We start from the raw sequence: 27,428 nt of genomic DNA, 5'->3' as shown, positions 1-27,428 counted from the left end.
GGACATGAAGACTGAGATGCAGCCCAAAGAGCTATTAATTGGCTGTGGATAATTCAGGATTGGATATACTTATTCTATTACTATTATGAAGAAAGACTTTAGCAGCTCTTCACCTGCATCAACCCAGCACAGCATTGAGGAATAAGGATCAAATGTCAGCCCATTTGGTAACCCAAGATCATCTTTAACAAGAATTCTTCTGTTTGTGCCATCCATGTATGAGGTTTCAATTTTAGGAGCTTCTCTGTTCCAGTCAGTCCAGTACAAGTTTCTTAAGAGGAAAAAAAGGTAAGAATTAAGACAGTGACTGATCTCAGAATATTGTTGTAATTAAGAAAAATGCTAAGGACATAAAAGTAATATGTGCACACCTTAAATCATTTAAATAAATAAGGATGACATTGTACAGAAAGAAGGGTTGTCTTGATGGAAATGAAAATATAAATATTTAAATCTAGTATTTTAGACCAGTAAACTTGAAAAAAGAAAAAAAATATTCTTTTAGGTAAGAGCAACACTTGTCATCCTGCAAACAATGTACCTAAAGTGAGGTACAAATAAGTATTTGACAAACATCTCAACAAAATATCACAGTATTATCTAGCAGGTATTTTACAAGTTTTACTTCCAGTGTACCACTCAGACAGAGGACACAGGTACCATTTCTGTTTGTTAGTTGCTTTAGGAAAAGCTAGTGCTATTATTGTCTACATACAGCCTAAAAACATATGCCATTGTTAAACAAATAAATAAAACCCAAACTTTGCACATGTCTCTTGACAACATATCCATACCCTCTCATAGGATCCACAACAATTGCTCTGGGGTTCACCAGGCCAGTGTCAAAAAGGATGCGACGCTGGCGCCCATCCAGCCTGGCCACTTCTATTCTATCCAGTTGAGAGTCAGTCCAGAAGATGTTGCGACCCAGATGATCTACAGCTATCCCTTCAGGGCTTCCCAAGTCTGCAGGAAAACAGATTAAAACATGCCTATTTATTCCTAATATACAATGTCAGTCTCATAAGCATAACTGTTAACTAGAGATAGATTTTCTTCTGCTTTCTGGCTATGGTCCAACAAAAGCTGCTTCATGTCAGTTGGAAGACAAATATGCAATTTGCCTTATGAAGTTCAAATGCACAAAATTTTCATAAATACGTAGTATAACAGATTCTATGAGGAAGCAACTCATCGCGCACGTGAGCTTTCCTTGGGGGGTGGGCACAAAAAAAAAAGTTGATAGTAGAGAAATAAATAGAGATTATCAGAATCTTTTTCTATTCTCCTTAACAGGCCAAGATCTAGAATGGATTTTATAATCCTCTTCTTTGGTACTGTCATATGTGGTCTCTGAAAACCGGATTTATGCTAAATTTAGCCAATGCAATCCTTCAAGATAATCAAGCTCCAAAGCACTAGAGATAATGATACTAGTATTTAGCTCCAGTTCTTTGTTTTTGCAGAGCAATTCTTTTTGGAACATTTTAGTACTGTATGTACACAGTTTTTCTTGGGCAGTTAGTTGTTCCAAAAGCAACAGGAACTAGCAGATAATGACATTACTAATATTAAAGCAGTAAGTTCTAGCACAGATGAAGGATGCAGAGTAAATATGTAGCTATAAGGTTTAATTCAGCCACTATGAAAAACAAGATTCATACATCCACTGAAAAAGAGCAGGCAGGCTGTGTGGGTTATAGTGAAGTCAAAGCAAGTTAAAAAGCAAATTCAGTCTGATTTCTGTTCCAAAAGAAAGAGCATTGTACATAATCAGTCCCAAAAGAAGATGAAGTGACACTTCATACCAGCCAGCTGTTGAAAAGAGCCACCTTTCAAATGCAGATCCACACATCATGTAACTATCCAAGAATGACACAATGTGACCCTGTAGCATGCTGTTGATTTTCAAGTTTATTTACTGACAGCCATTAAACAAGCAGTATGTGAGACAAACAGCCTTTGTGGAGAAAAGGCATATGGTCCAGAACACTGGGCAGAGCTGGCTAAAACTTGCTACCATGACTTCGCTATGAATAATGGTTGCACAATAGCTTCAAAATCAACAGAGAGAACCTCTGTCCTCTCACACAGGTAGATTACACTTACCACACTTAACCTGGACACATGACATTTTGGATGTATATTCATTGCTGAAGAGGCAGAAAAGAACAAATAAGATGCACCTCACTGCTTCTGACTCACAACTCATACAGAGTGGGTGCCCAAGAAAGTGAATCAGTTATATCTCTTGTCCTCCAAAGGGCACTTGGCATCCTTTAACTTAGTTACACTGACTTCACACTATTACCTGTACTTCTCCAACTGCCCCTGAGGAGCTAAACTTGTCATTGCAAGAAACCACCCTCCCTGTATATTTCTGACCCTCAAATGTTTCTACTTTTCTTCTTGCTCGTGGCAGTGGCTTCCTTTTTTAAGGTGCCGTTGGTGATAATCCCCAGTCTCTGAGATTACCAACTGGTGGCAGTGGAGCTCCCAGTCTCTTTTAGGAACGGAAGAAAGTAGCAGGCAAAAGATCTTCTGCCACCGATTTTCAGGAGCCCCTATTCCCTGACTGGTTTCCTTGCTTCATTTTTCTTGTGTCAGCTATATGCCAGGAGATTTAAAGAAGTCTCTTTGTCCTGTTGACAGTGAGCCAGAAAAAACTGTCCCCCATGGAAGGATAAATGAATACACAGCCTTCATGTATCACCAGTCTTTCCTGGGGCATAAATATATTCCTGCTATACTGTCATCAGGCCTGATAGTCACAGGCTCTGTCCCTGAGGACATGCTTGTATAGTCATGTATGGCTGATAAGTTACTAGTACAAAGAGGAAAGCTCTCCTTCCCAACCTGCCCTCCACAGCTGCAAAGCTCAGAAAGCCTCCACAGGCTATACAGCTGCAGCGATGGATGAGAACTGGATGGAGCTCCACAATAAAACATGTTTCTGCAAAGTAACACAACTTGGATCACAAGAGTTTTCACTAATAAAAAAAACAGTGCATTCCACAAAAATACATGAGAACTGAAGAAAGCAGCTGCAGCTCACAGGAGGAGAAGGCAAAGATCAAAACAAGTGATTCTCATGAGTTTTCTAAGAGGGAGGCATTCTCTTATTTCCTGAAATTTTTAAGTTTCAGTTTTGGGCAGCATTGAAGACATCCATTCAAATACTGAATATTCAGCCTTCTTTTATTCTGACTCCTTACTGAAGAGCCCGTTAACATATGGAAAGTAAAGTGCAACAGTGTTCAACATCTCTTCAGGAACGGCATTCACTTTGTATGCAGACAACAGAACAGAAATCATGAGATGTCTGTGCACATAAAATGTTATTTGTGGCAGATAAAACCTGTGACATTTCCATGTGGCATTGAAGCATCTTGAATTACCTAAACCAACCGAATTTAGTTGAAAGCATTCACAAATATTCTAAAAATATTTTATACATTGCAAGATTTTTTATGTGTGCTCACACTCATTAGACTAATTCACATCCACATCCAATTTTTAGCAATAGCAATATCCCTCCCTTTTTAAAGGGCAGAATCTGAGAAAATAATAGTGGAAATTAGAAATCCTTTACCCACAGAAATGGAGAATTTGTGAATATACAGGCACAGGCTTACACTACAGGTTAGAGTCCCTTTCAGATTAAATATGTTGAGATGAAAAAGACATCTTTCAAATATCTCAAACTGGACAGAAATATGAAGCTCTGTAATTGCCGGAATGGTTAGGGATGGTCTTAAGCTCTCCATTTGCAGGACAATGGTAGGATCCAAGCTGCTTCCATTTTCCACTGCCCCTAAGAGCCTGAATGGAGTCCCAGCAAGCTGGTTATTTTGAAGTACCAACTCCAGGCGGAGATACTCAACCCATCCAAAGAAAATTAAAGCAAGTTTGTTGTAGAGTTTTAAAACTGGTTGATCATTTTTTCTAAAATCATTTCCTAAGTATTTGTGACAAGGGATCTGCAAAGGATCAAAGCACAAGCAACTTCCTTAGGGGAAGGAGTGTAAGAAGAGGACATAAACCATAAAAGCATTAACTTCACAATACCCTCTAGTCCAATTCCCAAATCCTTGAGCAACTCTAAGGGCAAAAACTGAACAAGGTGGCTTTACTCACTTTTATTTTACAGCTTGACTGGGAGGCATGGAAAGGTGGTTAGAAACTGTTTCAGCTGTGACTTCACAACTGTTTGACCCACAGCCCAGGAACAGAGAGCAGGGGCTCTTCTCTTCAGCCTCTGCTCACCAGTCATTTTTCAGCAGAGCAGGCAGCTGACAGGCAGAGAACAGGAGAGAAACTGACACCTAAATCTCAGCTAGCCAGCATCTGTCTTGCTTGCCAGATGAAAAAAATAAGTGACACCCACAGATGATATTCCACAGAACATACAAATGCAACTCTACTCAGCCTGAGTTTTGATTGCATTTAATACCCATTCAACAGCAAACTGACAATCCATCATCCCCTTTTCAGATCATAAGTACACTGAAAAATGATGGGTCTAACTCCAGTACATGACCTAGGTTTTAATGATAACCTTCTTCACATAGTTACATCTTGTAGCCATTGCATGTAAGCAAGAATAATATCTATCTACAGCAGTGTGAGTTTAGCCTACCTATGCATTCCATTCTTCATGCCCAGAAGCATGGAACCTTTCCAGCATGGTTGACAAGACATGACTACAAAAGAGGTAGGCTACACAAAGACTGCCAGGCTGAGCACAACATAGCACAGCCACTCTTCAACAGGGGAAAGTGAGGCCTTGGCTTTTTTTAAAAATCCAGGTTGTCATGACTTGGGGATTTGCCCGGAGATTACTAGCTGTGCTGCCCCACTTTAGTGGCAGCCCTTAAGATCTCACCACATGTAGAGAGAAGTAAATGCCTCAAAAGCCTGCCTCAAAATTCCTCCCTAGAAGGGACAAAGCATCCAAAGGAGGACGAGTTTGGGTTTTGGTTTATTTGTTTGGTTTTGTTTTTTTTTTGTTGCTTTTTTTTTTTTAAAAACATTCCTAAATGCAGCAAAAACATAAGCAGTACCTAAGACTGTAATTAGGTACAGATATCCTCTAACCATTTCTGTGAGAAGCTGAGACACTGTCCAAGGCCCAGACTATGAGTCTCTGAACCCTGCACACATTAGTGCCTTGAGATATGCTTTAAAAATCACCAGAGCAGCTTGATTCATCTTTAAAAACTCTCAACTTTTTATAAAAATGTTACCAGTGATGTTCATAAGGTACTCAGTGGTTTGACAGATACAGTATTCTGCAACTGCAGATAAGGACAGAAACATCTCACTGACATGCTGCTCCACTTCCAGCCGTAAAGTTAGTTTATTTAAAGAGATTCGTCTTCTTGCCTATCTTAGCAGTAGAAAGATAGATGAAGGGCTATTGCGCAGGGAGCAGATCTTTTTTCAGTTTATGTTATCCATGCTTTTTGGCTATTGCTTATCCAAATAATTCCCACATATAATGCTATATCTCAGGCAATAGCTGGGAAATACCTGTTACTAAATTCATGTCTAATGCCATTCTTAGGGAGTAGCAAGAGGAAGAGTTTTGTGCTGTTACCTGTTTTGATGATGGTTGTTGGCTCCCCACCATTCAGGCTAGCCCTGCTGATTGAAGGGCCACTGATGTCTGTCCAATAAACCATCTTATCTGTGCAATCGTAAGCAACTCCAATAACAACTTTGTCCTGTTGGTCAACAAACAAGTTACATCACCTTATGTTAAATAACAATTATTTGCCAGCAGCACTAGCTTACACATCTAAGTCTCAAGCCTAAAAAAAAATCCCAAATTCTAGTATGTATGTATCTGCAATTGTCCAGGCAGAAGAAGATAGAGTTTGAGTTTAGAGTTGAAACTCTTTCCTCCAGGCAAATGAAAGTGACTTTCAGGGTAAAACAATTTCACATGGATTCTCAGGTCTGTCACTGCTTTTGTGACTCACAACTTCTTAGAAAGACTATCAAAAAGCATTAAACCAGACACTCTTACTCAGTGAACGTTAATGGCGTAGGTTACAAAATCTAAACACCTCTATGCTGCAAAACACTGTCACTTTGCAAATACACAATGCTGAGACAACACAGAGACAACACTGTTAGAGATGGAAAGATCTTGCACACTATTTTACTTCATTTTTATATTACTGCAACAGCACTTTAGTCAAGAGACAAAAGCTTGATTTTACCTTTACATCACAGCACAGTTTGTGATACTATTTACTGAACTAAATCTGTGTAATTTAGTCAGTATTTGGACTCTTAATATTCACAAGCAATGTCAAAAGCAGCCACCATACTACCTGGTCTTGCTATCTATTAGAAATACAGTACCACTGGAACAAAAACAGAAATCCCAGGCTTTGGGCAAAACAAATTAATGTGATGAAATTGGAAGCGAGAAGAGTTGGCTTGTGTCACAGGTGATGGGAAAGATAGGTTCTCAGAAGAAGGGATTCATTCTCAAGGAAAAGGATTCTTAGGACAGTAGTAAGAAGTGTGGGAAAAAGATTTGCCACACACTGGGCCTGCACATGGAGAAGAAAGCAAAAAACCAAACAATAATAATCTATATATATCTGTAGCCAAGAAGTGCAGAAAACTGACTGAAAACCAGGAAGAGATCAAGACTTAGGAAGAAAGCTGGAACAACTGAGAAAGAAAAATAAGGCCTCTCCATATACTCGTCTTGTAAGTCTCCTAGACTTCGATATCAGAGTCAGAAAGCAAATGGAAGTGAGAGTTTATGTGATGAACTGTTGGAAGCATGTGAGATCACAAATATTAGATTTTTGTCTTATGAGCTATTCTTTAAAGGCAAAGCATTTTTTCTATAGCTCAGTTTTAGGCTTTTGACTATGCAGGTCAGGAATTTTCAGTGGCAAAGTGATGGGATACTGAAATTTTAATCAAAGGTAAAATGGAGTTTGGAACTTAAATTATTAAGTTATATAGATAAAACACTCATCTTTGTCACACATCTTAAAATAAATAGATTTAGTATAGTAGGTTACTTACTGGAATATGCAGGAGTGCTTTTGCACCATTTTTCTTCATATTGTTCCCCTCTAGTGGAACATGTTCAATTTTACCACTTTGGGCAAAAAGCAAGTGTGTTCCTGGTGGCAGAGGTACTGTATCTGGTCGAACAGAGGGCCCAATAACAACAGGAGGAGCAGCTGTGCTCAGACCTTGTTAACAGAGAAGGAAACGGATAGGGATAAAATTAGCTTGTACAGCATAACAAACTTTGTTATTTGCAGAGACACAATTACAGTCAGACTTCATAGAAGGAAACAGTCCTATAAACAGACACTAATAGCTATAATTAGATGCAGAAAGCTTCTGATTTTTTTCCCCCTTGGCTGACAGAGAAGGACCAATTGACATAATAGGTCTTTTCATGTTCAGTTCTGTAGTTGCTCTTTCCTTCTACTCTTTAGAAGGACCTATCTTATTTCACAGAAGGATGCATTTCATAGCTGAAGTGAGGAAGATGTAGGAAGGAGCATTCTTATTATCCTGAGGCAAGTCTGTTACCACGCATTCAGATTTGCCACATCTCCCAGACGGCAGAAACTACAGGACCCCTCACAGTTTCAAGGCAGAAAAGAAGTAAGAAAACCAGATTTTTATCCAGAGGCTCACCACAGTGGTTCAGGTGCCCTGACTGAAGGCAAAGCACATGCTGGAGTTACTGAATGGCTGCAGCATGAGCCATGTTATCACTGAGACAGCAAAGATCTGCATTGCTCCAAGCCAGTGCTGTATTTCTCAGGGGCATGACTAAGACCCACATTTGGGGGCCAATGCACCTGGGTTGAAAGACACCTACGAGGAACAAGTACTTCAGACACTTACATGGTGGTCGAACTCCTGGGCCACTTCTGGTGCCACCAATCTCATTTCCATCCCTATCCACACACCAACAATATCCACTGCCAGAATGGCACTGGGTAGGTAGGTAATTCCCATGTTCATCACACTGGGGAATGAAGTGACGAACTCCCATCTCCCTTGGAAAGAACGCGCTTCCACTTCCAAGAGCTGCTTCTCGCTCGTGTTGGCATTTGGTCTTTTCCACTTCTGTGAGGAAGGTAAAAAACGAAAAAGACCAGTGACTATTTCCATTATAACTATGTTCCATAAACAGTTAATGTATACTGACCACTTATGATGCAAGTATTCTTACTGCTGGAGGAGCACAGCAGTGTTACAAAACTTGAAGGCATATGCCTTCAGTGCACCATCAGGAAGTCTGCCCTGTGTAAATATGTCTCATTTGCCCTAAACTTACATCACTTTATTTTTTGCTGTCTAGTTTAAAACAGAACAAACAGCCCCCCCTGTAGCTTCCTACACTGAAAGGTCATAAACAGAAGCTGGAAAACCCAGTCTTTCTCCCTGAGGCACATTAGCAAGAACATTCTGTCCGGCTTATGAACCCTACATCTACTTACATGATGATTATCCATGGACCTTAAAATGTAACTAATCAGCCAGACCATACAGTGGATAAAGGATTTTTTGTAATACTAAAAGTCAAGTTTCCCTTCAGAGCCACAAGAGAAAGCCGCTACATGAGACAGATGCTGAGTCCTCTACAGAACCTAGGAAGTGAAACTCCTCGTTGCTTTGATGTATATTAGATTTTTTTAGAGCTTGGTTATCAAGTTTGAGCACTCGTTTGATACTTTTGGACTTAAGAAGGAACTGCAAGGACAGATTACCCATAAGAGCATAACTAAGGCTATGTAGAAAAAAGGAATACTACTGTGTATGCAGAGAAACATATGCAAACCAGCTACACCACATGCATATGTATTGTTGTAGAGATTACATAGGAAAGACTAACTTCCCAGATTAACAGGAGATTCAGGGTTTCAGTTAGTTTGGTTTCAATTTTACAAAACAGTCTGGACTAAAAGATACATCTTATTGTATTATCTGTTATGTGATAGGGAATGTCATCTGGATCGATATACCCTTCTAGATACAAAACAACATAATGAAATTAAAAGAATACAATAAAAATAACATCTTTCCTTCTCAGACAAAGAAACCTGGCTTAGTTTTACTTAACACTTGAGACCTTGAATAGTTCTGTGCACTGGGAGAGAAAGAGCTCTAATTATTTTCTTTTCCTTGTCAATGATTCCTGCAGACAGTTAGAAATACTTACCACAAACTGCCTGCTGAAGAGGCTTTAACATTACATTTCCATTTATTCCTTCCTTGTTTTTACATTGCCTGGCGGACAGCATTAGCTATGTGTGGTTCAGACTAGACCCAGCCCAGCTGAGTAAAGATAATCCCCCACACTCACAGACTGTTGTTGTGTAAAGCACACAAATAATAAAAAACTATCCTTCTATTTCATATTAAACTAGTTATGCAAGCAAAAGCTTTGGACAAGTTTCATGCACCTGGACACAATTAGTGAAATATAAATGTCTGGAGAACAGCTCACTCTAAACAACTGAAATATTTGGCACCAGCTGTAATGTGGGTGGTGGAGAGCACTGAATCAACCTACAAAGCCAGAGGCTGAAGGAAAGTGCCTCTATCTCAAATTTTCTTTTCATGTATCCAATGCACTATGAATATACAGGTAAAAAATATTGATTCTAGCAACCAGATAATTTTGTGATAGGTTTTGGTTTGGGTTTTCGGTTGGTCTTTTTTTTTTAAGCTCAAATTATATGCATTTCTCACAAGAGAAAGCAGGAGGAATAAAGAATATTGGTAGACTGACCCACCCTATGTTTATTTATTGCAGAACAAAATCTTGACTGTATTCATGTCATCTTTGAGAGACACTATTAGCTCCACCTCAGTGGGATATAAAAGCAAGTGTAAAAGCTGGTTGGTTTTCCTTCCCATATGAAACTCCTAGAATTAGGGAATACTCAACGGTCTACGTATTTTTTAATCCACAGACTAAATCAACTTTATGAAAATGAGTTAGCAAATACGAGCGTGTATAGACCCAGACAGGACCCAGGTATAATACATAAAATATATTAGTATTATTGGTAACTTGAAATACCAGTGTACATTCCAATTTCAAGACAATATTCACATTTCTATCTGCAGATTTTAAACAGGAATACTGATAGAATTTTTGAAGAGTACTGATCTTATAATGATCAAGATCAATCTCACAAATGGCCTGCTTGTGCAATTAGCCCCACTGAAGTCAAGAGACTAGTCAAGCAAAATGATTTTCAAAATTAGTACTCAGCTTCTAGAAGGCAGAAAATACGATTTGTTCTTTATAAAAAAGTCTCATCAACACTGATTTTTCGGCTGCATAAAGAGATGTCAAATACCCTATTGCCACTCACTTTTAGGGATAATTTTTGTGTTTTACTGCTTCTGTGCTCCTGAAAGCATCTTATATTTGCTATAACTTTTTTAACAGTATCAAGTGTGATAAGTAATCCAGGTTAAAGAAATATTCTGGAAAGGAACATGGTAGTACTGGCTTTATTTATATGTGTCGACTCCATCATTTTAACCTGTCTTTCAACATTAAAATCCTTTCAACTAACATGAATTTAGCCAATATTAAAATTTATAAATCAAAACAACCCCTAAACTAGTTATAACGGTCCAAACCAGGCACTTGTAATTCACCCTGTATTTTTTTTCTCTCCTAATCTCTGAATCATGAGCAGAATTACTGTGCTTACAGTTTAGAGACACCCAAGGAAAAGCAAGCTGAATCCCAGTCCAGTGTTGTAGCCTATGCAGCAATAAAGGCTCAATAATCTGAGATAGCAGTGACATCTGTTTGGGATAAATGGTCTGCTTACACAGTTAATACATTTTACTCGGTGTGCTTAAGAGAAGATGGATCAATTTTGTAAGTTCTAAATTCCATTGATTAACTGCCTGAGATGAGGCTAGCTATGATAGAGTTGGAAAGATGAGATTGACACAGTAAATAAAGCACATTCCCTGCCTTGATCAGCTAACAGCACAAGTTAAAATATCTAACAAGAACTGGCACATATTTAAGTAGTCCAAGGGCAAGGCTACTTTGTAAGCCAGCTTTCCAGACACAACCTTTTTAGTTAGTAACTTTCCTTTCCTTCATTACAGTAGCCTAAATGAGGTTTCTTGGTGCTCTTCCTTTAATATTAATACAATAATATTTCATCCAGTCAAGACTTCAAAGATACAGAACAATTAACATTAGGACAGTTCTCTGATCCCTTGATTAGCATGAAAAAAAAACCAAAACACTTCCATCAACTACAGCAGGTAGAGCTAAGAGCAAGTAACACCTACTGGGTGTAGCGGTGCTGTTAGATCTGCTACTTTACCTGATTGTAACAAATGGAAACCAAGTCATGTCTATTTCAAGACTCCTTATCTATAGGTTATCAGCCCTGATTTTCAGAGGTTCTTACCAATCTTGAAGCCCACATTGGAAAGCCAAGCCAAATGATCATGTCAATAATAAGAAAAATGGTATACACTAGGGTTAGTTCATACTGCCAGAGGTGAAACAAACAGTAAGAGCAAGACCTGGGTTATCTTCGGTAATGCAGTAAGGTAGTGTTGGCAACAGCATTTTATGAGCAGCAGAACCAAGTTTCAATATTTTTCAGTATCTGTGTTTCAACATTACTGATTAGATGTTGTTAAAAAAAGTGAGTAAAAGTCCATTCTCACTTTCTTTCAATGCAGTTGATGCTTGGCTGATGAGGGTAACACGCTGATCCAATAGCTTGTGTTTCCCTATGGCACTCTACCTACACCCACAGGACAGTATAATTTTCAAGACAAAGCAACATGGTGTGGGCTACCATAATTTGATACACAATTAAAAATTGACAAATCACCTGAGACAGTGGACAGATGTCATGAAGTAGTGATATTTCTAGTAAGTTTCCATATTACCTTAGCCTTGGTTTTAAATTTCCTTATCAAGAAATTTGATACCCTTATCAGGATTGCATCATTTCTGGAAGACAAATAGGCCATAAACATGACAGCAGGACCTCATCACTAGCTAAATTGAGCTTATGAAAATCAACCAGTAGATTCACACAGCCAAATGGAAAGTTACACTTCTTGGAATAGCTGTGTAGTCCATCCTCTAAAGATATAGACCTCTCTTGGAAACCACAATCAAAAAGAGCTATCAGCAGATAAGTGCAAGCAGATAAGCTGTCAACACCCAGCTCAGTGCTATAGGCATTGTGAGGGTGTATAAATAAGAGCTCAGCATGTACACAGGGAATAACACACAGGTATAGAAAAGCAATGTGGGATTCGGGAGATGATTCTCTGGTACCCACAGTTCAAAAAGAAAACGAAAAACTGAACCAGTGTAGAGAAAAGAGCTCTTAAGAGAGAAAATATAGCATGGAACAGAGATTAAAGGCTTGATGAAGAATTTATGTTCCATGGACACCACAGTACACACAAGTCAGATTAGAGATGTAGAACGGTGCATCCACTTGCTTGATAAGCTACTAGTAGCAATCTGAAATTTAAAAGTCATGGAAATATATCATGGAACTTGAAAAAAATGAAATGGGAATAGCATGGATATGCAAAGCAGCCAGATGAAAACCAAACATGTAAGCACTTCTCAGGTAAGTAAAGAAATAAACAGAATTGGGGAAAAAAACCCGCAACCTAAAGCCCTGTAGAAGTACTCAAGATCTTAAAGGAAAGCTCTTGAAACAGCACTGCAGAAAATGATTTATGGACTTTGCAGAAAATGATTTATGGACTTTTCCAAAAACAAGGGAGGCTAAGGAAACAGGATGAGAAACAGAGATATATGGGACATCTTCCATTTCGCAGGGGATTTTAGTATGAAACCCTAAACCAAATTAAATTAAATTCTGCAAAGACATCTAGAAATTTTTAAAGATCTGACATAGATACTCAAACAGGTTTTCATTCATCCGCAAGCTAAAGGCAGAAGTAATTTAAAACTGTGTCCAGAATCAGTATGTAGTCAGAGAGTACTTTTTAATTTCCTATGTGGGTTACTTTATTCCCCATGTATCACAATGAGTTATATTGGACATATTTAATTGCTGTTCTCAGACTTTGTCTCCCCCTTCCCCACCCCACCCCCCCCCAAAAAAAAAAAAAAAAAAGAGGAGTATAAAACTCAAAAATCAACAGACTTGCTTTAGTCCCTTCATTTTTCCTTTGTAATCTTTCACTTACAGCATTGCCTTGCTAAGTGCATTTCTCATGTGAAGTGGATTATATACAGCGGACCAGCAAATGACACTTAACAATCAGACCCCTAGTTCCAAGAATCTAGATTTGTTTCTGTTTACTAAACAGTGTCTGGGGTCTGCAGGGGTAGAAGCACTCAGACATCTGGTTTTTTGAAATGGAAAAATGAAGCGTGAGGAAATAATGAAGTACAGACTTCCTTAATAGCTGTGAGCAGTGGGACATTCCAGCATCATTAACTCTTTCCTTAACTTATTGGCTCACTCCTACAGACTCCTGTGCATTATTCAAATCCATTTTACTTGTTAATCTATTTGTTTCAAGAGTTACTGTTCAGCAGTGGTATGATTCAATAGTAGGTTTCATAGAATAATAAAGACACCAAAGAAGCAAGGAATTGCATGCATGGATTGGAAAAGGGTACTGCAAAAAGAACTGAGTATTTAGATGAATGAAACTTTCCATGCCATTAACAACCAGGAAAGACTTAAATTACTTGACTGAGGCTAATTAGATCAAAGCTTTAGTGGCTAAAAAGGGGAAGAAAGGGTCTGTATTCTCTCTCAGCTGAATACAGTACAGCCTCATCTGGAGTCTCCATTCTGAAGCAACTTACTTTACAAATCGGGTGCTAAAGTAAACTAAGATGCTTTTTGCTAGGCTTCAGAAAGTGTATTTTGATTCTATCTCCTGGCAATGATTAACTGTTGGATATATCCATTTAAGAAGTACTGACACTTTAGCAACAGATGACATCCCAAGGGCAGCTATTGTTCTATTAACTCTCTAAGAAGGAAGCAGTAGCTAAATTTGTTGCAAACACTGCCATTGCTGCATACCATGCAGAGCAACACAGCTACTCTCAGCTTCAGTCAGGATTCAGCAAAAGTAGGACTTTTTAATCTACACAGATTTTTTTCTGCTCAATGCCTTTCATGAGGAAAGCCAAATTATACAAGTGATTCTAAAGCCTGTCTTCTACTAGTAGTACAAGAGTGCTAAAAACAGGAACTAATCAGAGAGGCATATATGAAGACTAACAAAACCTGGCAGATCCCACCGACTAAAACAGTAGGTACAACAAAAATTTCCAAAATATTTTATTACTACCATTAAAGCTGTGCCATGAAAAAAAAACAAAACCAAACAACTAAGCAAACTAAACAAAAAACTAAACAAACAAAAAAAAACAAACGACAAAACAAACCCAAAACATTCAAGATACAATTGCTCTGCTTGTAGAATGTAAAAAAAGCATACAGGATAAGGACAAAAAATAACACAAAGCTACTACAAAATAGTACACTGTGCTTAGCAGTTTAGTAGACACACTAACCACTGCATATGAAAAGGTGGTGTTCTTAACAACAACAAAACCAAACAAAACCCCCCCACTAAAGTATGCTCTCACATACACTCAGAAAAAATTGTGCCCTGGTAATAAAGTAAATCAGTTGGATTCAAGTATCAGCCTACCAAACCATCTGTTTCAGCTACAAAGGGGATGTGCCAGCCATGAAAGCACTATTTCTGCCTCTACAATTCTACCTGAAGAACTGGAAGCTTTGAGGTTTGATGTTGCTTCAAGTTATTCACATCAAGTTTCTCCTCTAGGAGGAATAATCCTGCTTTTATCAGCTAGTTAGTTAGCTAAATATTTTGACACAGGTCAGAAATACGAGGTAGTTCTTCGTTCATCTGGCATTAAAATGAAAATACACATGGACATTCATGCATGAAAAGCTAGCTAAACATAATACTGAAGGACTGACAAAGTGGGAAAAGCTAGAGCTTCAGAATTAAATACTGCAAAACAGCAATGGAAGCGTTTGACATTCTGCAAAACCTGAGTGCTGTCCCATGGGTTTGCCATGCTTTTTAATTAAAGCAACCTGAATGATGCTACTTTGTGCTTTGGTATTCCTTACTTTCTTTTCTTAAGCATACCTTCAAGATCAGAAGTTTTATACTTCAAGGCCCAAAGTACAACACAAGAACAGATGTGTGGGAGGGTGAAGAACTTTCTGCTAAATATAGAACAAGCTGGGTAAATAGAAAAACAACTAAGTACCATTCTTTTTGGACTCTGGCTGGCTATACGTGGCATGGTGGCATCTAGATCCCACTGCAGACAACAGTAGTTTGGTCTCATCCTTCACTTTTCTTCTGAAATTGTTGCTTTTCATTTACAGTGCCAATAATTCCAGATATTTTATGATAAGTAACTACTGGGTATGCAAACCAAATCATAAGTAACTACTGGGTATGCAAACCAAATCAACCTGTGACCAAACTTTTACTCAAGGCAACTTCAAAAGACAGTATCAGCTTGGGGCTGAGAACTGCTGAGTATAGAACAAACACAGCATGAAATGGCACATTGAACAAGGTATCACAGAAAAGTGGTAATAGTCAAGATACAGATTTTGACACAAGTTTGGTGAAGTTCAAAAACTGAAACATTTGAGAAAGAATAAAGACCTCAATAAGACAATACACAATTTGTTCCAGAGAAGAACCAAATTAACATAGATCCTTCAATTCCCAAATTATATTTCCTATCCAACTTTCAAGAACTGTAAAATTTTACCTCCTAATACACACCGGAAACCATCCCCACGATACCCTGCCTTACACTGGCAGCTGAAGGACCCAGGAGTGTTGTAGCAGAAAGCATCTGGATGACAGTGGCCCTGTTGACATTCATCTATATCTGTAAAAGAAAAGAGCAATCTCAGGTAACTGTTCCTCCTGATGGACAAATGAGAGCCACAAACTAAAGTGCAAACCTGCCGTATTATTTTCAGGCTTCTGTCTTAGGTTCTGATTGGAGTTAAGAGACAGTTCTGTGAAAGAAAGTCTATACAGAAATGCAAAGAAGGAGGAAGAGAAAAAAAAAAGCAGGCATGTATTTTAGCTACTGTCTCCCGTCAAATCTGTGCACTCTGCTGTTCTGATTAATAACTAGCATTAGCTCACATAGTACTTTAGAAATACATGCCCATGTTCCTCAAGGAAAAGACTTAACACAGCAAGATAAGTGGGATTTGGCCAGCAACATTTCCAACACATAGTTAGGTAAAGCTGCTCCTCTACTGCACTCCAATTGATATGAAACAGAATATGATTTTTTTTTTTACGTAGCTTGAACATCATGTGCCACTGCCTCATTCATATACTTCAGTATAGTGCAAAGTATTGCATCAGGTGAATATCTTGTTTGCTAACTGCAATACTGCAATTTCTGTATTTAACTCATTTTGGACATTCTTTAGTTGAAATACTGAAGAGTGAACTCAAAAGTGAGGGGAGAAAAGGACAAAAGCTATCTTTCAGGTAGACACTTTCAGCTAAACTGTGCAATAAAGAGTATAAAACCCCCCAACAAATGGTGCTACCCACCTTCACAGGCTCGTCCATCTCCAGAGAAGCCAGGGAGGCATGTGCAGATGTAGGCAGACCCTCCGGTGTACACACACTTGGCGCGCTGAGGAATGTCACAGTTGTGTGTACCTGTCTGGCAATGGTTTATGGCATACTCAACAGCTGCAGTTTAGATATAAAGAGAGGAGATGAAAATTTGAATTTCCCTCCGTGAAGTCTAAAGCTGATGATAAGTTTCTAGGGAGAAAAGACTAGCTGTGAAAGCATACAGAAGAGAAAGGAAACAAGGGAAATTAACTGAGCTGGTTTGGGGCACCCTTCACTGGTGTTAAATCCTCTTATGAATGTTTTACAAGGAACCTAATGCCCTCAGCATCTCCTAGATATTTGTTAATACTGAAGAGGGCAGAAAGGCTACCACAATGACAGATCCTAATATCCATGACAGTTTTGTTTAGAATAAGGGGTCCTGAATACAGAAATAAGGGGTCCTGAATACAGAAATGCAAGTCATCTCACAGACATACCTCATGTGTCAGTTAGTGGCCAGTTCACTTCACTGTGAATTACTAGATATCCCACTATACTCATCTAGCACTGACCAAGGGCTGTCATCACTTGGCAACAAAGAGGAGTTGTGACTCACTCAATAGCAGATAGACACATTTGTCAACTCTTGGGGAGATTTTTGACCAACAGTGGAAGCTAAGACCAGTCCTGAAGCTTTTTAGAACTTTCTTGTTGACAGCAGTAACTTTGAAGGTATTGCACTGCTTTACACACAAATTATTTCAGGTAGTCACTGGAGCCCTGCCTATGCTTACCTGTTATGTCAAAGAAGTGGAAAAGAAACCATAGTATTTAAAACAGGAGGAGGCAAAATACTATGAAAAGTTGGGCCCAGAAAGAGGTGAGTTTGCAGTGTGTAGATTTAGGAACAGACTTCCAGCTGCTGTGACAGAGAATCAACTAAGGCTTTCTTTACACAGTTCTTACAGGGAGTTGACAGGGGTCCGAGACAAGACTTTACAATGCTCCTTTCATCACAGTACTCATATGTGAGCTACCACACTACCAGCAGGGAAATAACAAAAATCTACCAGAGTCAGATCTGAAAACAGTTGTGTTTTCCATTTCTCTGGAGGAGATGACATCATTGTTAGATTCATTTATATCTCTGTTTGACAAAGCTTTATATTACAAAATAATCTATTCAGAACTGCACAATAAATGCATAAGACTGGGAGTTGGAGCTCAAAGGGAGGGCCCAAATCTTCCTGTTCCTCAGCCTACAAAAAGGAGAACAGGATATATTTACAACTCTCTTCTAAAGAGATCCAGCAAGTCTCACAGTTGGTACGAAAAAGCTGCAGTACTAGAAAAGCTGAATCAGAGTTGGTATCCCACTGCAACCTGCAAAAGCACAAAGATGTTAACTGTTGCCACTTCTGGGGGTCAAGCTGTCTGTGGGTTATAAAATCCTCCCGTGAGGAAAGGGGAAAAAGATTGCCATGATATTTATTTTCAGTTCATTGAGAAACTAGAGCTCATCTTGGTTCTCTTCAGTCTTACAGATGCAAAGTTTGGTTTTTGATCGAAGGAAGGGATCAAACTGAAGTCCTTCAAGCTGGGCAAGGAATTACTTAGTACTTGTTAGAAGTGTGACACATTAACTTCACGAAAAAGTGGTAAAGTGAAGCCAGCATGGTCATGGCTGGAGGGAGGAATGATCCCCTTCAGGTCCAAGTGATTGAAGTGCAGTGGTGGACATAACGGAAAGAACATAAAGTTGCCTTTACACATCTCACCCTATCCCTTCCAGCATCGTGGCAGAAGTTGCTTTTTCCAACTGTTCTGCAACAAAGGGGAAACTTGGGTGCACTGTGAACAGATGTGAATGGCAATTATTACTGAAGTGGAGAAATGGGGCTTGTGATGGAATGCAATATACAGCATGCAAAGCCACAATTTAAGGGAAGCAATGCAACTTTCTGCTGAAAGATGAAGGCTTCTCAGTCTTAACTGGAGAACACTCTTGGCTATAATGAGGAAAGACGTGAATGCATTAGCTTATCAGAGTGTAACTAAACTCCTACCACAAAGCAGTCACAACAGAAGCAAATGTAATCCTCAGCTATTATCAGTTATTTCCAAATAAAACAGGAACTGGTTTAATGGTACTGGAAGAGTGTGTATAGGTTTTGTCAGTACAGAATTACTGTCAGGTTGCAAACAGACAAAATTTCTAACAAAGAAAAAAACCCTAATCTATATCCTATCCTGACAGTTGCAGCTCTAGCAGGAGAATCATTACCCCTCTTCTAGCTGCCATTTGTAGATTATTTTTTATTTAGCTTTTGATATTTGCAATATAAATGACACCAGAAAGAATCAGATTAATGTTCTGGGGTGTAAAGTTTATGGTTTTTCTTTCTGTATGGAAAATTCACTTTCAATATACATCCCACACAATCATCTTGCAATTCTGCCAGATACCAAATGGCATTTCTACAACTTCAGTGAAAAACAGAGCAAACTGGAAAAAAAATCCCTTGCTAGGACAACCTGAGTCCAGCAAGTACAGATTAACTCGGGCTCCATCCAGAAAACAAATTATTTTTAATTAAATAACCAGTTCAGTGACAGCTACTGAAGTTTTAATGGCTCATCAACAGACCAGCTAGCTTTCCTCCAAATCACAAAATTTTTAACAGTGAAATGATCTGTAGTTGTAATTTCTTTCCAGCATGATTAACTATCACTTCAGAATAAGCCTGCAATAGCCAAGACACACTCACACTGGTTTAGACCTGTGGGTTGCCTTGTCAAGGGTTGAATCTGTAACTAAAGTCTAATCTGTTAAATTTAATTATTTTGGATTAGATAACAAAAAAACAAAACAAAATGAAACCAAACAAAACCACTAAACAAATAATAAACACCCCCCCAAAAAAAACACAAAAAAACCTACCCCTCCCAAAAAAAAGCAAACCAAAAACCCCAAAGTCTGCAAAAGCCAAAGTGCAGCACTGCAGAAAATGCAGAAAAAGCCCTACCTCATCCTGTATGTGAGATGCTGTGAAATATCAACAAATCATAGAATCATAGAAATTAGTAACTGCTCACTTTAATTTTCCTGCTTTTAAAAATTTGGATTTTACTTCCATGTGAAATCTACAGCTAATGGTACAGAAAGGACAGAAACATTCAGTAATTTCCACTTTCTATTTGGAAACATTCAGAATGGGGAATTTTTGTAAGATGAAAACAAAGTACTTTGGGCAGCTTCTTCAGTTACTGTTACCTAATGGATTGTACCACTACCTGCACCATGAGTTCCTAAGTTCAACTCATGTTAAAAGTCACTGCAGATCCCTAAAGTTGTTATCTGTCCCTGTGAGATGAATAACAGCCCAAAAGCCCAGTGGGCAGTGCTTTTAAGAAATGTGAAACTTACCAATACAAGTCCGCCCATCAGCTGCAAACTGGTATCCTTCAACACACTCACAGCGGTAGGTTCCCGGCTGGTTGTTGCAGACCGCATTGCTGCCACATAGAGCTGGTTGCTCTGAACATTCATCAACATCTAGAATATTATAAGGAATCCAGTTATTACAAGGATACATTTAATACTGATATCAGAAAAACAGAAACCATGTAACTGTTCAATAATAGCAGACTTGCATATTTAAACCACATCTTTGATAGACCATACCTCTTAAGAGATATTAGTAACCTGAAAATAAGTTTTCAGAAAACTGTATCTTCAACTAATCTGCATTAAAAAAAAACCCCAAAAAACAAACAAACAAACCTAAGATGAACCACACAATAAAACCACAAAACTGAAACAAAACCACAGAAGAGGTCAGGAAATCAGGAAGAAGGAACCACTGAGAAAACAATAAATGCAGCCTACAAGGTGATCAGAAACAGTGATGACTACTGTGGAAATGTGAACTTCAGGAAATACTTCCCGTTTCATTATCCGTATACACTTCTAATCCACTGCTGCTCAGCTCACAGCACCAGAGGACTGAGAGGGACAACGTGGTGCTGGCATTTTCATTTGAAAGTTGTTTTAAGGATTGGAGAGAGGGTTGTGTTTTGGGGGGGTTTATTAAACAAACAAACACACAAGACTGCCTAAAACAACTCAGTTAATAAAATATGCATCATCCCTATTGGTTAATAATACACAATTTCATCTCTTGAAAACAAGTATTTGTGCTGTGACTTGATTATAAAACAAACCCCAGATATATTCAAAATACAGAGCTGAGAAATAAAAGTCTCCCTCAACAAAAAAGGATTTTCAAAGCAGATCTTAAAATAGATTATTTCAATTGGTTCCACATATCTGTATGTATGCCATTCTTCATCTCCCTCAAGAGCTCGTAACCTTGTTGACTCATTTTAACCAGAACTTGTATTAAATGTCTCACAACTTAGTTCCTACAGGTTTTATGAAAAGACAAGCTGGGTAAGAAAGATGTTTTGCAAGCTAGAAAAACGTACCCAAGTTTGACCCTTCAAGAGAGTCAAATGCATACTTTGATTATTGAACTACGCCAGCTACCCCAGCATCCCTCTAACCTATCTTAGAATCATAGAATCAAATAGGTTGGAAAAGATCAGCAAGTCCAACTTTGACCCCAGACCGCCAAGTCCACCATTAACCATGTCACTTTCCCTAAAACAGCCTTTCAGGATATTTTCACTTTGCTGGAATGGCTAGTCCTAAGGGTCAATACACTCAAGCAAAATAAATTCTACATTAGCTGTCATTTTGTAATGAAAGTTTTCTGATACCGTAACAAACGCTTCCATCTCCACGGAAGCCAATTGAACATTCACAGAAGAAACGATTCCCAGTTCCTGGACGACAGATTGCATTGGTGTCACAGTTATGGGTACCAGTGTAGCAAGGATTCCGGTTAATGTCAGCAGAGCCATCTGAGAAGAGAGACCATATTTAATCACAACAGCCCTACCCAAGTCATAGCATTCAGCTAAAGCTCAGAAGGAGGTTGCTTGTAGAACACATGAAAGAAGGAAAGAGAATACTTTTTGCACCAGGAAGAAGAGGACTTGCAGGTGATACGCAGGACATGAATGTTAGACATGGCAACTGCACCCTGTATTCCTTGTTACTTGTGCAAAGGACTGCAGGGTTAAAAAAATAGAGAAGCTACACAAAAGTCTCTAAAGAGTAAGACTGACAATGATAATGCATCTCCCAGTCACTGCCACTAGACTCAAAATGTGATTCTTAACAGCTTGGTTTATTCATTTTAATTAGTAGAACCTTATTTTGCAACCAACAAAAGTGTCTTTTCTTGTACTCAGCCAGTGTTAATTTTCAAATTGCTTTTTTTCTGATTTTAGGGCAAACAGACAAACTTGAATAGCTCAAACAGAAAATACACTTCATAGGCTGCCTACTTTCCAGGATAGTGTCATGTTTCAAGATCAGTTATAGAAATGAGCTGTTTCAATGGCAAATTTTGTTTCACTCTTTTGCCCTTTGCTCTGACAATACAAAAAAAAAATAAATCATTAATAGAGGAACTATAAATTAGGTAAATGATACACTCCATGTGTTTGGGCAGCAACAGAATTAAGGTGGCACATTGAGATTATTTCAAGCAATCAGACACAAACTCCACTGAATTTCAAGAAGAGATAATCCCTTAAATATTCTTCTCCAAGTAAAGATACAAACTTTCAGAGGTCCCATTTTTCATCTTAATTGATGGATCTGGACTTCTACTGACTAATGCAACAAATTAATTCAACTCATTAATACCCAACTAATGCACTCTAAAATAATATAGAAGCCTGCTCTTAATTACTCAAAAAAGAGAAAAAGAAAGATTTCCAATTCATACATACCACTGATTGGGCCAATGGAATTACTCATAGCATATCGCAGAATCTGCTCATCTCTGTTATACAAGACAAATACACCGTCCACTGAGAGCTGCTGAGTAGCAGAAGTAGCATGGTGAGAGTCATCATGAATGCATTCATCAAATGAGATTGTCTGTCGCCACTGATAAGCGCCTGTGTACGTGGAAGCAACCCCATCCCTTTCTGGCTCTGTCACCGTGTACTCCCTTGTGGATGATGAGGTGATCACTGGAACATGGCAACAAAAACACTGAGCAGAACAGGAAATAAAAATAGTAGACCAAATCCTATCTGTAGACTTAAGATACAGGCTGAGCAGTGTAAACCAAAATTTCAAAGTAAAGAAACTATGAAAGCGGACATATTTCTGTGCAAAGGAATAGGCACTTGACTAGGCTTACCCTGTTATCAGGTATTGCAGCTTTGATGAATGAGTCACACAATTTACCTTTACATTTCAAAAATTTAACTTTATGAGTTGCCAGGTAAAGGAAGGAAAAACTCAGAAAACTCAGAGGTTTCTTTAGATGGATCTGTAAGTGAAGGACAAGAGCCATCTCACCAGCACTAAACTACACCACTTTTAGTTCATTGTAGGATACTGGCCTTGGATTTCAACACAGTCCTGAAGAAGATGCATGTCTGAGAGCTCTTGAATGCTTCACAAGTTTTCTACATTGTGAAAAATTGTGACCAAAACTCTTCAAAGCAAATCTGGGCTTCTGCATTCTCCCACCAACAGAAAAGCTCCTCAATACTCCACTATTCCTGGGCATTTCACAGACTGCTTTCTCTTTATTGCTCTTTGCTGCTGGCCAGCTAGCCTAGCTGTCAACACCTCAGCATCACTTTGATTTTGATGTGCTGAAATACCCATAATTTTATCCAGGAAGAGAAAAGCAAAAGAAGGGAGATTTCCCTGTATATGGTGAAATAAAGAATGGCTCTCTTACCAAATCTCAGAGTCTGGGGTAAGGAAAAGAGAGAGAGGAGGAAAGTACTGAAGAGACAACAGATGAAACTGATCAGGGAATAAAGAGCTTCCTAATTATCCGGTCAGTTGTTCAAATTGAGCTCAAATAATACTGAGAAATGCATATCGCTACCACAAGGCACAGTTACTGCAATGTAGTTTACATGGTGTGTACTGGTAAATAACTGGTTTGCACACTCTCAGACAAGACCAAAGCCCACTTAATGACATTACCACAAAAAGGTACATACCAGCACAGCTCCTACTGAATTGTTGTAGACCATACAAAGAGCTTTGCAACTTGTGTGACAGCCATCAGCAATGTAAAGATAAAGCCAACAAAAAGGGAAATTGAGAGTATTTTGCAAACATCTGTTCATAGACAGTTAAACAAATTTTTTCAATAAAAAGTTTTAGAAATATTTGCATTGCCCCACACAAAATCCACCTTCTTTTGGGACCTGTTCCGAAGAAGCAAAAAATCAACCTTCTGTAAATTAAAGGTTTCCATGTATACTTGCTAAGAAGGGAATAAAATGATGTTTTCCAAATTATCTTACTGTAGGATTGTTTACTTTCTTATAATTTCACTCTTAAGGAACCTTACCAGAACTGGAAGTGTGATAGAGCTCAGTATATGGTTCTATATGGACTGATGCACCAGATGGGATCTCAGGTATTCTGCCCTCCATTTCTGTGCTGATGGTAAGGTGACCATGCTCATCAATTCCGCTGAATTTCTGCTTGATAACAAGTTTCTCATTGTTTCCAAGAAAAGTGACTTCAGTTTGACGTGTAAACTCACCACCTAAAGAAATGGTATTAGTTAAACCACTTGATACCATATTTTGAAGCATATGCCAAATCAAAATTATACTTTCTATTCAAAGTATTGCTTCTAGTAGATAAAATATAAATAAGTCTTTTCTGCAAGCTTTGATGCAGCATAATTGCTAATGTTTTGGGTTTCTACAGAAATAACTTTAAGAGGTATAGTAAATATGACTGAATGCTGCGTGGAAACTATCTTTTCTTAAGCACTGGACACACTAAATTTCAAGTAAGCCTGAAGAAGCAGGATTTGGGTTTTTTTAAATTTAAAACAAACAAACAAAAAAGTTCCAACAAAACTATTAACAGTAGGTCTTATCCTACCAGTGAAATGTCAAAGGAGTTGTACACTTTAGAGAAAAACTCCCATTAGGAATACAGAGAGTTAAAAATAAAAAAAAATAAAAAAAAGAAAGAATTAAAAATCTGGTACAACTGTTTCCAAATCAAAACCAGATGAAATGTATGTTGTAACAAACTTAAAACATACCAAATCCAAGAATCCCTCCCAAAACAAACGGTTATGTGCAACTAAATTCATAGTAGAGGGCTGTAAAGTATAAAATTTTATAAAGAAACACATGTTCTTGTAGAACAGATGGGATCTACAACTTGAATTCATGTGCAAAACCATCCAGATTTGGCCTCAGATTCTGATGAAAACATGTAATTGTGAAATGGGGTTTTCCTCCAAAAAATTAACTGAATCATTTGCACCATAAAGCAATTGCTTCTGTTCAGAATTTCAGACCTTCAGGACGTCAGATATTCACTTCTCTTTTGCTCTGTTAGTACAATCAGGCAATTAACATGTCAGACCTCTTACCCTCTTGCAGATACAGGGACAGCTTTCTTCAGTAGCTCTGTAAACTCTAGTACCAAAAATCAGATCCTTTTTAATAATGACTTTCTTGCAAAAGAAAAGACATTCTTCTTCCCAAAAGACTTATATGGTTGTGCACCAATAGTAAATTAAAAAGCCCAATATCTATACCCTCTAAACAAGAAAAATGGTGAGGTTGGTTATGAAAAATCTATTTTCAGCTCAGAATAAACATGTTTTCATCCTATATTGCTTCTAAATATACTTTTTTCTCTCAAGACAGAGGAAAGCATAGCACAGTTTTTTGAACATTATTTTAACTTAGAAATTACCAGTAATGCTGAAGCCATTTTTATATCCTTGCTGTTCCACAGCAAACATCCATCCTATGATACCTCCAATAGAGGCAAGAGGCAGCAAAGAATACCCCAAAGTCTCTGGGATTGTGCTGATAGCAGTGTAGGCACGCCCTTGGTTCATCACAACATAGGAGTGGAGATCAGTGTTCTCGAACATAATTGGAACAGGATTATTTCCTACAAAGATTCTTCCTTTGACCTTCCCATTGACTCTCTGAGGGGAACCTGGCAAATCAATACAATCCATCAGAAAACAAAATGACGGTTCTCACATACTTTCTAAGGAACATGTTCAGAGTGTTCACTGTGTTAAAAGATACTGATGTTGAAATAAAAGGCAAACAAACACTCACAGAATTCAAACAGGAAACTGCCCACAAGCAGTGTGTTAATTTGCTCACACATGTACATATGTGCCTGTGTGTGTGTTGTCATTATACAGATGATTAACTGGCCAAAACTGCCAGAAGAGATGCCCTCATTAACAGTTTTAACTATTAATTAACAGATAATCCTCATTAACAGTTTTGTCTGCAAGGATAACTCTGTAATGCTGGTACAGTATCTCTGACAGTAAGTGGCATACAGAAAGTTCTTTGAAGATCTCACTTCATATCAAAAGCTAATGAATGTGAATTTGTTCATTCCCTATTAGAAGGCTAATGCAATTGACCTATTATTCTAATCTATTTTATTTTTTGACTCAGTGGTCAAAAATATTGACCATTTTAAAGACTGTCAGTGTTTTACACCAATAGCTCTCTAGCACCAATACTCTCTATTGCTAGTTTTCTTCTGTATATAGTATCCTACATGCAAATTCAAATTCCATTATCACCAGATCCTTCTCTTTCTCTGGAAAATTCAGTATCATGAACTGAAAGCTAAGTAGTAGCTTTTGCTTTCCTGTCTTATAAAGCACAAAGTCTGTAGTCAGCTATTTTGGTTGTTGAAATGTATCTATACTGTGGGTCATGTCACTGAGGATTACAAGTGTATACATAAGGAATTCCTTTATGGATTTTACACAGGAACAAAGTTTAAATGGGTATCTGACAAAAACCTGGCAGATTAGCCTATTAGTAAAGTTTAAGAGTCAGACAAAGAGGAGCCATGCTCTTTAGTTTAACAATCAAAGTAAATTTGTTCATCCTCTTTGAACCGTCCATTTCTAGAGTGAGGACCATATCAGATTATAACACATTGGACTTTCATCACTAATTCTAGCAAAAAAAAAAACAAAAACACCCCCAAAAAAACCAAAAAAAAAGCCAAAACACCAGATATTACTCTATTAAATGGCGCCAATAACAGAAGAGTTTATTTTAGGCTGTCAATTATATGCATCAGGCATTTTTAACATGACTTTCTAGAAATAATAATCTGCTTAATTCAAAAAACCCACACCATTTTAGAAAGTGTAGCTCACTTCCTAAGATATCTTTCAATACATCTCAGTGATAAGTCCTTCAAAGCATATGTAACCACATCTTCTCTTGTACTGAACAGGTCACTTCACTCAAGAATGCCGTGTGTGATTGCTGCTTATGCACCTCATTTTCAAAAATGTTACCTTCTGCTATGCACTGTCTGCCATTTCCTTTGTAACCAGCAATACAACTGCAACAAAACCCGTTGGGATAATCTTTGCAGATGGCATGAACAGAGCACTGGTGGCGGTTGTTAGCACAGGTCTGTTGAGCATCTGTATTGTAGCGAAACACTGTAGAAAAAAAACCCAGACACTTATACTTCATGTAATTACTTTAGTGCTCACATATACCTGCTTTAGTTTAAATTCTCTCTAGACTAACTTGATTAGGGTTTTTTTCATTTTCTCTGAAAGGAAAACAAACAATTGAAATTGATTTTTGTTAACCTCGCAATATGC

At 38.1% G+C, this 27,428-nt stretch overlaps 1 protein-coding gene across 2 annotated transcripts in view; it reads right to left on the bottom strand.

Annotated features, from left to right (window-relative positions):
* The window catches only part of NID1 (nidogen 1), a 44,567-nt gene that overhangs the window by 5,770 nt on the left and 11,369 nt on the right, over window positions 1–27,428 (bottom strand). Inside the window, exons 5-17 of one of the 2 annotated variants that reach the window (XM_061471213.1) lie at window positions 27,111–27,260; window positions 25,511–25,762; window positions 24,132–24,332; window positions 22,534–22,779; window positions 21,451–21,594; window positions 20,096–20,224; window positions 16,657–16,800; window positions 15,845–15,967; window positions 7,900–8,124; window positions 7,057–7,229; window positions 5,600–5,726; window positions 795–966; window positions 114–271 (exon numbers count right to left, since the gene is read on the bottom strand). In XM_061471213.1, the coding sequence (XP_061327197.1) occupies window positions 114–271; window positions 795–966; window positions 5,600–5,726; window positions 7,057–7,229; window positions 7,900–8,124; window positions 15,845–15,967; window positions 16,657–16,800; window positions 20,096–20,224; window positions 21,451–21,594; window positions 22,534–22,779; window positions 24,132–24,332; window positions 25,511–25,762; window positions 27,111–27,260 (2,244 nt within the window). The remainder of the gene's footprint in view (window positions 1–113; window positions 272–794; window positions 967–5,599; window positions 5,727–7,056; window positions 7,230–7,899; window positions 8,125–15,844; window positions 15,968–16,656; window positions 16,801–20,095; window positions 20,225–21,450; window positions 21,595–22,533; window positions 22,780–24,131; window positions 24,333–25,510; window positions 25,763–27,110; window positions 27,261–27,428) is intronic. The other variant, XM_061471214.1, reaches the window with a different exon arrangement.

Source organism: Pezoporus flaviventris, unplaced genomic scaffold, assembly GCF_033815535.1.
Source record: "Pezoporus flaviventris isolate CSIRO_AGI_PZ_B2104156 unplaced genomic scaffold, CSIRO_AGI_Pfla_v1 ptg000066l, whole genome shotgun sequence".
NCBI classification, from domain to species: domain Eukaryota; kingdom Metazoa; phylum Chordata; class Aves; order Psittaciformes; family Psittacidae; genus Pezoporus; species Pezoporus flaviventris.
This window is presented reverse-complemented; position numbering and strand designations above follow the sequence as displayed.